Raw genomic sequence first — 12703 nt, forward strand, 5'->3', positions numbered from 1 at the left:
TAACTGACTGAGCCACCCAGGTGCCCCTCCGCTGCTCTCTCTTTCTTTCTCTATCGTTCCCTACTCTGCCCCATCCCCTGGGATGGGCAGACCAGATCCGGGCCTTAGCAAAGGCCTGCTTTCTCAGCAGCAGCCCTGGGGTCTCGTCTCCAGGGAGCCCCCAGGACAGCTAGGGACCCCATCCTGGAGCTGGGGGTGGAGGAGGGTGTTGGTATGATTTACTCAGCAGTACTGGGAAGGGTCAGAGCCCACAGAGAAGGCTCAGAGAACTCGCCTGCTTCATCCTGGGGACTTTATAGTGCATATAGCGCATGCCCCCCCCGCCCCCCATCCCCTGCATCCCATCCATCTTCAGGGAGCCCCAGAGCCTTGATGTCTCCGTGGGGCTCTCAGCCTGACGCACACAAGCTTTGACCCAGAGCATTCCGGATGGGGGCCAGCCCTCCAGGGCAGAAAGCCAGACACCCCAAAAAGAGATGCCCTGAGTGGCTGGGGGGTGATGTGAAGCCAAGCCCAGTGAGGCTCTGGCCTGGGCAAGGCCTCTTGCCAGCCGTGCGCTGGATCAGATAAGGGTCTGGGTGGAGTCCTAGGGGACAGCCCACTTGTCCTCAGCACTCCCCGAACACCTCAGCCCCGGCCCCTTCACCGGGAGGGAGAGAAGGGCACACTACCTCCAGAAGATGACCTGCCCCGGGGAAGCCATGGCGAGGGCATGCACCCCTTCCCGCGGCGCGCTGGGTGCTGGGTGCTGGGGTGCCTGGAGCTGCCGCTGTCCTCCCTGGCCGTGACTCACAGCCACCGCCAGCGCGCTGGCCTTAAATAGCGAGCTGGGCCGGGAGGGGTGCGTGCGGCCCTGGACGGCTCAGGTATGAGGAAACCGGCCGCTGGGCAGGAGGCCCCGCAGGCACAGAGGCTGCCTGCTTCCCGCCAACCGCCAACCGGGGAGGCCAGGGCCAGGCACGCAGGGCGCCTCTCCCAGCCTTGACCTGGGGGGAGACAGCGTGACAGGGCAAAGCTTCCCAGGCCCCCTGCTGCAGGGCTTGTGCTCAGCACACGTCTGTTCCTCCTGATGCAGGAAGGGGGGGAGGGGGCGGATGGAGATTTAACCTCCAAATGAGAAAGGGCTCTGGAACAGCCCCAAGCAGCTCGGCCAGGAAGCTGGGAGGCTGGAGTCTTCATCCCTGGGGGCAGCCGATGCTCCGGCAGAGGCCCGCCACCACTGCTGGGGTCTCTGGAGGGAGAGTCATACGGGGGGGGGGGTGACCTCAGCAAGGCCGTGAGCAGGGAGGACAAGGGCACCCGGCTTGTCGCTGAGGACTGAGCTCCCCTGATCCCCGGAGGACGGCCCAGCTGGGTGGGCAGACCTCTTCAGGTTCAAGGGCCGGCCGGTCCACCTCCCAATGGTCTCCAGACTCCCAGAAGACACTGACTGGCATTGCAGCGAAGCTATTGGCGACTGGGTCAGAAATCCGATCCCTGGGGCGCCGGGGGTGGGGGGCCCAGGGTGGCTCAGTCGGTTAAGCGTCCGACTTCGGCTCAGGTCATGATCTCGCGGTTCGTGGGTTCCAGCCCCGCGTCGGGCTCTGTGCTGACAGTTCAGAGCCTGGAGCCTGCTTCTGATTCTGTGTCTCCCTCTCTCTCTGCCTCTCCCCTGCTCATGCTCTGTCTGTCTCTTTTTCTCAGAAATAAATAAAACATTAAAAAAAAAAAAAGAAGAAGAAAGAAAGAAAATCCGATCCTTGACATTGTATCCAGCACTCAGATTTCCAAGGAGACGGCGAGTTCTTAAGGCACAAAGCTCTTTCCCTTCCTCTCTTCCTATTGTGCGGGCCGTGCCCTCCACGCCCCGGAGGAGCGCCCTGAAGAGTAAACATCCACTGACTGGCAAACTGGTTCGCCGGCTACTGCCTGGCCCACGGCGCGTATTCCAGGGTAAAGCGCCCCGGGATTTCAGCAGCGGATTCCAGCCTTGGTGGTGTGCGGGAGTAAGCCCCGAAAGGGAGGGAGACCGGGGGCGGGGGAAAGACAAGGGCGGGCGTCACTCAACAGTGGAGAGAGCTTCAAAGTCACCCAGAGCCAAGTCCTGGGTTCTTTTCCTTTTCTTTTTTAAGTTTATTTATTTTTAGTAATCTCTACACCCAACGTGGGGTTTGAACTCACCACCCGGAGACGAGGAGACGCGTGCTCTTCGGACTGAGCCAGCCAGGTCCCCCCACGTCCCGGGTTCTTAATAAGTCACGCACCTCTGGGCAAAGTGCCTTTCTGGAAGGCACCTGTCGCTGGACTGGAGTGGGAAGTCCGTGAGAGGGGGTCCACGCCTGCCCGCCCCCAGACTACCTAAACCAAGGATGCGTCGCTGCTGACTGGGTTCCTTCCGGGCCTGGGAGGCGGGGCTAAGTGGGGGCGCTGGTTTCCAGACCCACAGGGTCTCTGCCCAACTCCTCAAAGAGTGTAAAAAAGAGCGCTCTCACCTCAAACACGCTGGAGCAGGGCCACTGAGCCTGTGTCCTTCGCTCAGGTGATCGCTACCGGAGGCGCGACGAAGGCCTTGGAGGAAACCCCAGGCCGACCCGCGGAGGGAGACAGGGAGCGACCAATGGGCAGCTTCCGTTGGGGGCCAGCCTNGGGGACCCAGAGCTAAGAGCGCTCTGCGGCCTTTGGAGAAGTAGACAGACATTGCTCTTGTTCTGACTCTAAAGCCGAAGAGCGACGCACATAAAACAATGGAAAAATCATTGCCGAGCGACAGACCAAGATTGCAAAATGGTAGAACGACCTAAGCTTGTGTGTATGTGCGCGTGCGTGAGAGAGAGAGGGAGAGAGAGAGACACGGAGGCTTTGAGACATTGATCGTGGGTTTAAAAGCCTCTCTAGACATTTTCTTCCCTGAGAAACACCTCTTGCTCTGTCCCGCGCCCAGGCCATCCTTCTTCACTTCTCCCATGAGCGATGGGGCTCTCTGATTCTACAGCGACTGTGAACATGTCCAAGATGGAACGCATCATCTCCTCTCTCCACCCCCACGGCTCCTGAGTTCTACCTCTTGGAAAGTGGCATTGCCACATGCCAGAGGGCCAATTAAGAAACCTGGAAGTCACCCTCTACTCTCTTCCTTCAGCCCCTCCATCCATGTTGCCCCCAGATCTCTTGATTCTTCCTTTTGGTGTTTGCTCAGGATGCCGTAGCAAAGTACTACAACAAGGTGGCTTAAACAACAAGGATTTATTTTCACCTGATCCTGGACGTTGGAAGTCCACGATGCTCTATCAGCAGGATTGGTTTCTTCTGAGGCTTCTGGCCTTGGTCTGTAGATGGCTGGCTTCTCCCGGTGTCTTTGCGTGGTCTGCCTTCTGTGTGTCTCTATCCCAGTCTTATAAGCACAACAATCATATAGGATTAGAGCTCATCCTAATGGCCTTTAACTCAATCATATCTTTAAAGACCTTCTCGGGACACCTGGGTGCCTTGGTCGGTTGAGTGTCTGACTCTTGATTTTGGCTCAAGTCATGATCTCATGGTTCCAAAGATCGAACCCTATCGAGCTTCTTAAGATTCTCTCCTTCTCTCCCTCTCTGCCCCTCCCTGTTTGCACATGTGGGATCACACTCTCTAAAAAAAAAAAAAAAGATCTCTCTAAACACGGTCACATTCTGAGGTCCCAGGGACTTCACACATGAATTGTTTCAGGGGAGGACACAATTCAGCCCATAACATGCTTCCTTTCTGCCTCCCAGTTCACCCCCTTCTCTCTACTCTCTTTAGTAGTATTACCTAAATTCAATCCTTCATAATTTCCCATTTGAAGAGAATTTTAAACAGTCTCTTGTGTCACCGTCCTGCCCCCAGACTGCCCGTATATGTGCTGACCTACCGCCCTCTGCTACAGTGATCTTTCTAAAATGCAACCAAACCACCTCGCAGGTTGAGATGATCAACGGTTCCCCAATGCCTGTGGTCTGGCCTCCAGACTTGGCTACTTGGCTCCCACCTCCCCCCTTCTCTTCGTACCAGGCATGCTGAGCGGCTTTGGGCTCCTCCAAAATGCCACCTCCCCCAAGCCAGTCTGCCTTTGTACATGCGGCTTTGTCTCCCTGGCATCCACCCCTGCTTTTTCTTGTTTGAGATAAATTCTATGGGAAACTTTCCCTGAACGCTTCAATCTGGGCTCCCATGTGAACCTCACGCTTGCTTCTGTGGTCCTGGATTGCGACTGCTGACTTGTCTGACACCTGCACGAGACGCCCCTTAAAAAGAGAAGAGGCATCTTATTCATTTCGGATTTCACACCCGTAGAAGGTATGCGTAGGGTAAAGGATCATTGCGCGTCTTGAAAAAACTACGTTTTTCTTTCACAGCACACAATGATAGTGCTACTTCCTGTTTATGCAGCTATCTCATCAGCAGCCTGTGAGCAGCTAGAGGATGAAAACTATGCCTCATTCATCTTTGTGTCACCAGGTCCTCGCACTGGGCCAGACGCCTAAAAAGGACGTGGTAATATTTGATGGATGGCTGGGCAAGGATCAGCTTGGGGTGCGATCCATCAAACACTTTCCGGAAAAGATGTCTTGTGAGCTGGATCAAAGCTATTCGGAGCAGGAGAGGGAGAACACATTGCATCTGAGAGAGAGGGACGATTCAGAATTAGCGCAAAAGGAAAGCACATGTGTGGAACAAAGACCACATCTGTTTTCTCCTGGTCAGTCCTGGGGAGAGAGACACAGAGACCGAGAATAACTTAATGTCTCTCGAACCAAGAGGTCTTCTCATGAATGTTTTTGAAAATTCTTTATTTTTTTAAAGCACTTTCTCTCACTTTCTTTTTTTTAAATTTTTAATGTTTTATTTATTTCTGAGAGAGAGAGAGAGAGAGAGAGAGAGAGAGAGAGGGAGATACAGTGTGAGCAGGGGAGGGGCAGAGAGAGAGGGAGACACAGAATGTGAAGCAGGCTCCAGGCTCTGAGCCGTCAGCACAGAGCCCGATGTGGGGCTCGAACTCATGAACCGTGAGATCATGACCTGAGCCGAAGTTGGACACCCAACCTACTGAGCCACCCAGGCACCCCAAAAATTCTTTAAACAGCCCAGTCTCCTGGAGCTCTCTTTTCTCATTGAGTATCTGCACTTTCTCCTGTGCACCAGCTTAAAGTTGCCCTCATGGCATCTTCTGGCTGATAGGAGAACACCACTGATGGCTTTGCACTTGCCCAAAGGCCTTGAGCTCATGCGATCCTTACTGTAAACTTGTAGGGTGAGGTTTTTTGCTTTTTTGTTTTTTGTTTTTTGTGTGTGTTTTACACTATATCCCCAGGACTTATTTATTTATTTTTAATATAATTTATTGTCAGATTGGCTTCCATACAACACCCTGTGCTCATCCCAACAAGTGCCCTCCTCCATGCCCATCACCCATTTTCCCCTCCCCCCCATCCACCCTCAATTTGTTCTCTGTATTTGAGAGTCTCTTGCGGCTTGCCTCCCTGTTTGTAGCTATTTTCCCTCTTCCTTTCCCCCATGGACTGTTAAGTTTCTCAAGTTCCACATATGAGTGAAAACATGTGATATTTGTCCTTCTCTGACTATTTCACTTAAGCATAATACCCTCGAGTTCCATCCATGTTGCTGCAAATGGCCAGATTTCATTCTTTCTCATTGCCATGTAGTATTCCATTGTATAGATAAACCACATCTTCTTGATCCATTTGTCAGTTGGTGGACATTTAGACTGTTTCCATGATTCGGCTACTGTTGAGAGTGCTGCTATGAACATTGGGGTACATGTGCCCCTATGCATCAGCACTCCTGTATCCCTTGGGTAAATTCCTAGCAGTGCTATTGCTGGGTCGTAGGATAATTCTATTTTCAATTTTTTGAGGAACCTTCACACTGTTTTCCAGAGGGGCTGTATCCGTTTACATTCCCACCAACAGTGTAGGAGAGTGCCTGTTTCTCCACATCCCCGCCAGCATCTAAAGTCTCCTGATTTGTTCATTTTAGCCACTCTGACCGGCATGAGGTGACATCTCAGTGTGGTTTTGATTTGTATTTTCCTGATGATGCCTATGCGGTGAGTCTTACAAATGGGAAACTGAGTCTCAGGGATTAAGGGATTTATCCAAGATCCATAATTTGACTTCCCCAGGCTTACTTGCCTGTGTGTATAGATGGGATCCTAGTAATGAAAATAACAAAGATTTCACGACCTTTTAAGGCATAGATGCTCCAGCTGTCTGCAGGTTTTACCTTTGAGAATCTGAGCCCCTTTTACAAAAATTCTCTGAAAAGCAAACTGTGGAAGATTCTTATACTGAAAGGCCTCCAAAGGATCATGGCTTCCTGTATCTAAGGCTTTGTGCAAACCCCTCCCACACTGGCTCTGGGCTCAGCCACTGGGATATTAGCAAGGGTGATGTAAGCAGAGTCCTGAAAAATGCTGTTTTTGTATCTCTTTTGTATCTCTTGCTGTTTTTGGAAGCTGTGGCCACCGTGAGAAGAATACTAGGTTAGCCTGCTGAATGGCCAGTGGTCTCCATCATCTCTCCTGACAATCAGTCAACCCACAGACTTGTGATTGAGGTCCTCAACCACTGGGTGACTTTAAAGCCTAAGTGAGCCCAGCCGACACCTCATGGAACAGAGATCAGTGGTCTCAGCTGAGCACACCATTGCATCCTGACCAAATAAATGTTGCATTAAACTGATATGTTTTGGGATGGTTTCTCTCTCACTCTCTCTCTCTCTCTCTCTCTCTCTCTCTGTGTGTCTCACACACATACAACTGATGCTGTAAGCAAGATCTAAAGGCAAATGGCAAATTGAAAAAGTTATTTGCAGCTCATATTACAAATGAAGAGCTTGTATTTCTCACATAACATTTTCCTTCTACACATTTCCTTATTATAAATATAGAAGGTCAACAACCCAATGGAAAAGTGGCAAAAGATATGAACATACAAGTTACAGTAAATAGAATACAAATAGCTTTTAAAAATTATGAATCCCCCCCTTAAACTCATTTATAATAAGATAAATCTAAATAGAAACCGAGACGCTATTTTCACTTGTCAGGTTGTTAACAAGACAAGCATTTGATGACGAGGGTCGGCAAGGGTTTGGGTAAACAGCACCCTCATACACTGACATCACAAGCAGAAGTATAACCTGATAGAGGGCAACTTGGCAATGGCTATGGAAATACCAAATGCACAAATTGTTTGACCCAGTAATTGTACTTCTAGGAGTTTATCTTGTGAATGCACTCACTCGCAAAATGGCATGGGTACAGGCTATTCTAAGCAGTATTGTTTGTAATAACAAAGGACTATGGCAACAATCTGAATGCCCATCAATAGGAAACTGGTTGAATGAATTATGGGAAGTCCATATACTTGAATACCATGCAACTGTAAAAACGAAGAAGGAGCTGGTAGGTTCTGATATGAAAAAAAAATCTAAGATGTTTTGCTAAGAAATAACAAAAAAATAATAAAAAATAAATATTTATATGCATTTGGATTGACTTCTCTATGCGTAAAGACTCAGAAGAGGATACATAGCAAAGTACTGAAGGATGAACAGGTTACTTCTTGGGTGTGGTGGATGGATAGGAAAGGAAGGATCTTATAGCTTTCGTACTATTTAATTTTTGAAGCTTATCCTGTATGATCTATTCAAAAGGTAAATAATCAAATTAGATATTTAGGAAAGGATGTGGGTATGGATGTGAAAAGTTGACCGCAGAATGTAAAGAAGCTGAAGCTTAGAGAGCTTAAGTGTCTAAAGATGCCTTAGCCAGCAGAGGCAGTTTCTGAGCACAGGTCTATCTGCCCCTAAAGGCAGGAACTTGGGAAAGTCAAGGCTTCTCTAAACTTCGGTTTTCCCAGCAGTCCTAGTGGAGGTCCACTCTAATGAGTCCGTGTTTGTGAGAGTGCTTTGCAAGCCCATGGAGGGCTCTAGCCATGAAGGCTCAATTGATCCCCACATACGAGATGTCGTCTGACCATTTTTCTGGTCTCACTATTGCCAGCATGAAAGGCTGGGTACTTTGTGCACATTATCATTTCATCGAATCCTCAGATGACAACTTAGGGATGAAGTATTTTATTCCAATTTTAGAGATGAGGATATTGAGACTCAGGATTATTAATTGAGCTATTGTGTGACACAGGTGGGATTTGAGTTCAAGTTTGTTTGACGCCGACGCAGTTGCCTCTCGGTTATCGGTGTGGGGACTGGGGATAATCCAACCCCATCCTTAGGAATGGCTTTTCGCTGTCTGATGCACACCGCCGTTGAGAATAATCCCCATTTTAGGATTTGTTCATGCAACAAAGTGAGTGGCCTCCTTCTTTTCCTGCTCAAATGTTTCCCATTCTTCAAGGCCTATATCAAATCCATCCTTCCCCCTAAAGTCTTTCATGACAGGGGTGCCTGCGCGGCTCAGTCAGTTAAGCGACCGACTCTTGATCTCAGCTCAGGTCATGATCTCACAGTTTGTGAGTTCTAGCCCCGTGTTGGGCTCTGCACTGATAGCACAGAGCCTACTTGGAGTTCTCTCTCCTTGTCTATCTACTCCACTAGTGTGCGCTTGCTCTCTCTTTCTCTCTCTCTCAAAATAAATAAATAAACTTAAAAAAATGTAAAGACTTCCATGACCCTGTCCCTTAGCAGTGACTTCTGCTTTCTCTAAATTCTCACTGCTCTTAATGTCTTGATTTTTAGTTTTGTACAACACTTGGAATCTTTTTGTTGTGTATTATGTCTTATTTTAATGTAAATGATCTTTACTTCCTTATGGTCAGAGGCTGTCTTGTTCATCTATGTAAATAAAATTAAGTATGTAAATGGCCTCTCTTAGAGCTTGGAACATAGAAAATACTCAACAAAAGTGGTTCTTTTGGTCCTCCTCATGACATAAGGAGGGGAAGAGATGGCTGTTCTAGAAGCATAGCAGGAGGTTGCTATTCAGGTTGATTAGCTTAGGCAAAAGGAATTGGTTAACTTGAGGGAAAACACAAAGCCAAGTTGGAACCTCAAGCCAAAACTATGGTTTCAAGTGACCATCTGTCACTCTCTGAAATCACAACCTTAGAATATCTTCTTTTTTCCACCACAGCCAAGGGTAATAACCTCTGCTAGAGCCTTGCAAATCATTCTCCTCCCCCAACAATAAATTCATGAGCTACAGGAAAATAAGACTCTGCGCTGACTCAAGTGATGTGATTCTTCTTCGCAGGGGTAACATTAGGTGAGAGCTTCCACTTGACCCAGCAACTGGGTTGGCCAGCTACTGCCAATGCTATTAATTAAAGAATGGGGAAGTAGACATCACATAAGGAGCTCTGGCCAAATATTTAGGCAGTCATTTAAGGGGCATGGGGGCTCTGTGTTTGTCATTAGTTTTACCTCTGACACTGATCTGCTGCATGACCTTGAGGAAGTCCCTTTACCTTTCTGTGCTCAGTTCCTTCATCTGTAAGGTTACACCGGGGATGATCTTTACATCTGTTCTCCCCCTCCTCTTTTCCCACACAAGCACTATTTGTGCTACACATGGAAGTTAAAATACACTGATTGGTACCACGGATGTTTGTGCCCATGCTTCATTCTCTTTCTCAAGGGCAAGGGTCACATTGTTTTTAACATTATATCCCATAAAGCACCAGCACAAGGACCTTCCCCATAGAAGGCAAATGGAGGACTTTGGGCATGAAGATTCACTGACTTGGTTTTCCTTTCTTTCCTCTTTTGCACATCATGGACCCTCACTCTATCTGTTCTGGTCTTGGATTTCAATAAGTTTAATTGTTCAACTACCTTTTGAGTCCTCTAGTGGGTACTGTGATATGCCACCCAGATCTCCCATCAGACATGGTGGAGTGATTTCTCCAGCTCCTGGGAGTGCTGCAGGCAGCACTCAGCTGTCAGCCCGCTATGCAATGGCTGAGCTGAAGAGAGGCCCTCTTTTCTTTCCAAAGTTGCCCCCTTCCTAGGGCAGCTCCAGGAATGACTTACCTACGTGGACTTATAAAGGCCCAGGCTTGTCATTCCAGCTTGGTACCTCTCTGAAAGGCCATCCCAGTTTGAGAATTTCCTGTGGGGTTGTCTAAGGCCTTCATTAAGACTGTATCATCACCCAACTTCTTCCTCCACCCAGTTATGTTTCTTTCTCTTCCCTTTTATGAGTATTCCCTCATAGAAGCCATGCACACCAAACCCTATCTCGGAATCTACTTCCCAGGTACTCCAATCTATAACAAGTGTAGATATTACTCTAGGCAGTGGGGTTAGAGTGGTGAACAAGACCAGGCCCCTGCCTCCATGGAGCACTTATTCTATGGGGAAAAGACAGACAATAAACAGATACACATATAATAGATTAAGGGGGAGGGGAGAGTCATGAACAGAATAAGGGAGTTGGAAAATGACTCAGGAAGTGGACAAGGATGCTGTTCCTAATGAGGACTGAGGAGTCACTAGTGAGTAACAGCCTGAATAAAACAAGAGAGAGTGACAGATATTTTGGGAAAGATATTTTGGGCAGTTGGAATAGCAACTTCTAAGACTTTAGGCCAAAGGAACAGTGAGGAAGATGGTAGCAGATAAGAACCGAGAGTCAGGTCATATGGGTCCTGATAATCCATTATAAGGGCTTTGGATTTTAGCCTGGGAGATGGGAAACCATTGCAAATTATGAACCAAGAATTAATGTGAGCTGACCTTGAAGAATCACTCCAGATGCAATGAAAAGAATAGATTGGCTGGGGGTGGGGGTGGGAGGCAAAAGAAGAAGCAGGGAGATCCATTAGAAGACTTTGTGTGAGTCCAGGAGACAGCTGATGGTGTAGGGGGCAATCATGCTGATGGAGATGGGGAGAGGGGCTTCATGGGGGGGGGTAATATACAGAGATGGGACAGAGGAAGACCATACAGTGTGATTTTAATTATTGTCAACATTCTATTTTCCGTATTGGGCTGTAGGTTCAAACATATTTATTATATTATTTAAAATCATTAATACACATTGTTTAAAAGAAGGCCAAGCACTGAAGGAAAAAATGAGTGCGTCATCAGCCAAAGGTTATGATTAATTAATTTCTATGCCCCTGAAATTTAAAAGACAAAAGAGAAATGTCTATTGAAATCTAAGAGGCAATACACGAGTCTTGAATTTAGGGCCTGGATATGAACTTTGGTCATCATAATACAGAGAGGATATAAAGTGGGGGAGTGAGTCTGATAGAAAAGAGACGTCTGAAAGCAGAAACGGGAATATTCCAACATTAACTGCTGGGTAGGAACTAGCGGAACCAGCAAATGTGACTGAGAAGGAGGGACCGATGAGGAAAAGGGAAGGAGGCATGATTCCCTGGGTTAAATGATTGCTTGATGGGTCAAGTAGGATCAGGTCTAAGGATTGAATTTGGCAAAGTGGAGGTCATTGGTGATCTCAAAATTGCAGTAGAGTAATAGAAACGAAAATACAGTTAGAGTGAGAGTAAGAGGGACAAAGGGGTCAGACGTGGAGACAGCAAGTATATAAACAATACTCTTATAGATTTTGCTATAAAATAAAAGGAATGAATGGTGGGTGGCCCAGTTGGTTAAGCCCCAGACTTCGGCTCAGGTCATGATCTCCCAGTTCATGAGTCTGAGCCCCATGTCGGGCTCTGCTGACAGTTCAGGGTCTGGAGCCTGCTTTGGATTCTGTGTCTCCCTCTCTTTCTGCCCCTCCCCCACTCTCAAGCTCTGTCTCTCAAAAATAGACATAAACATTTTTTTAAATAAATAAGAGGAAGAAGAATGGGGTGGCAGTTGGAGGGATTATAGCCCAAAGAGGGATCATATAGCCCAAAGATGGGAGATATTATTTGCTTTCCAGTGAATAGTTATTGAACACCTACTAATAGTCAGGTACAAAAGTATGCATTAGAAAAACTGTAGTCAGTTCCTTCAGCAGGTGCTTTGGGTGTCTGCAGGCCACCTAAAGACAGCTGTGTTGGACGGTGCTATGCAGGCTGCCAGAACCCAAGCACACGCCAAAGCATCTCTTTGCTTTTCTGCCTCAGGGCCTTCTCCTAAACCAATTTGAATGCTGATGGGAATTATCCAGTTGAGAGGAAAAAACTGATGACGCAGGAGAGAGAAGAGTCAACTGCAAAGCAAAGCCTTGAGTACGCAGCAGGGGCTCGGGTGCCACGTACAATCAGAAGAGTCAGCGTTCGATAGTTGCTGGGAGAAATTGTTCTTTGTGATAAGTGGAAAGGAACAAATATGGGTACATTTGCAAGGGGGGGGGTTGCTTTTGCCATGGGAGTATGTGGATAGTCTTATCAGATTCATTTTATTTTCTTGGGGAACTAAGTAGCTGGGGTGCATTGCAGTGAAGGAGTTTGAGGTCTTTGGAAAGTATAAACTACTTGTCCATAACATTCACTGTACATGCTATGTACCAGGCCCTATTCTAGGCTCTTGCAATAGAACAGTGAACAGATCAGAAATCCCTGCCCACTTGGAGCTCACACTCCAGTGAATTTACTAGAGAAATGTATTCAGGTTGTCAGGCAGCATTTAGGATCCACCTGAAATTTGGCATCAGAGTATAAATAAAAGAGGTCACATGATTATGATTATCGGTCAGTTGCTTGAGGGCATTGTTGAATGGTCAGTGTAGGGGAGGAAAAGTTTCCTCTATTCTCTTAGA

General features: G+C 47.7%; 1 protein-coding gene across 4 annotated transcripts in view; it reads right to left on the reverse strand.

Moving 5' to 3' along the window:
* The window catches only part of VTCN1 (V-set domain containing T cell activation inhibitor 1), a 53941-nt gene extending 53179 nt beyond the window's left edge, over positions 1–762 (reverse strand). For all 4 annotated transcript variants that reach the window (XM_077768001.1, XM_077768010.1, XM_077767992.1 and 1 more), the window contains exon 1: positions 672–762. In XM_077768001.1, the coding sequence (XP_077624127.1) occupies positions 672–714 (43 nt within the window). In that variant the 5' untranslated portion in view covers positions 715–762. The remainder of the gene's footprint in view (positions 1–671) is intronic.
* Positions 763–12703: the final 11941 nt, after the last annotated feature.

Source organism: Crocuta crocuta, unplaced genomic scaffold, assembly GCF_008692635.1.
Source record: "Crocuta crocuta isolate KB4526 unplaced genomic scaffold, BGI_CrCroc_1.0 scaffold180, whole genome shotgun sequence".
NCBI lineage: Eukaryota > Metazoa > Chordata > Mammalia > Carnivora > Hyaenidae > Crocuta > Crocuta crocuta.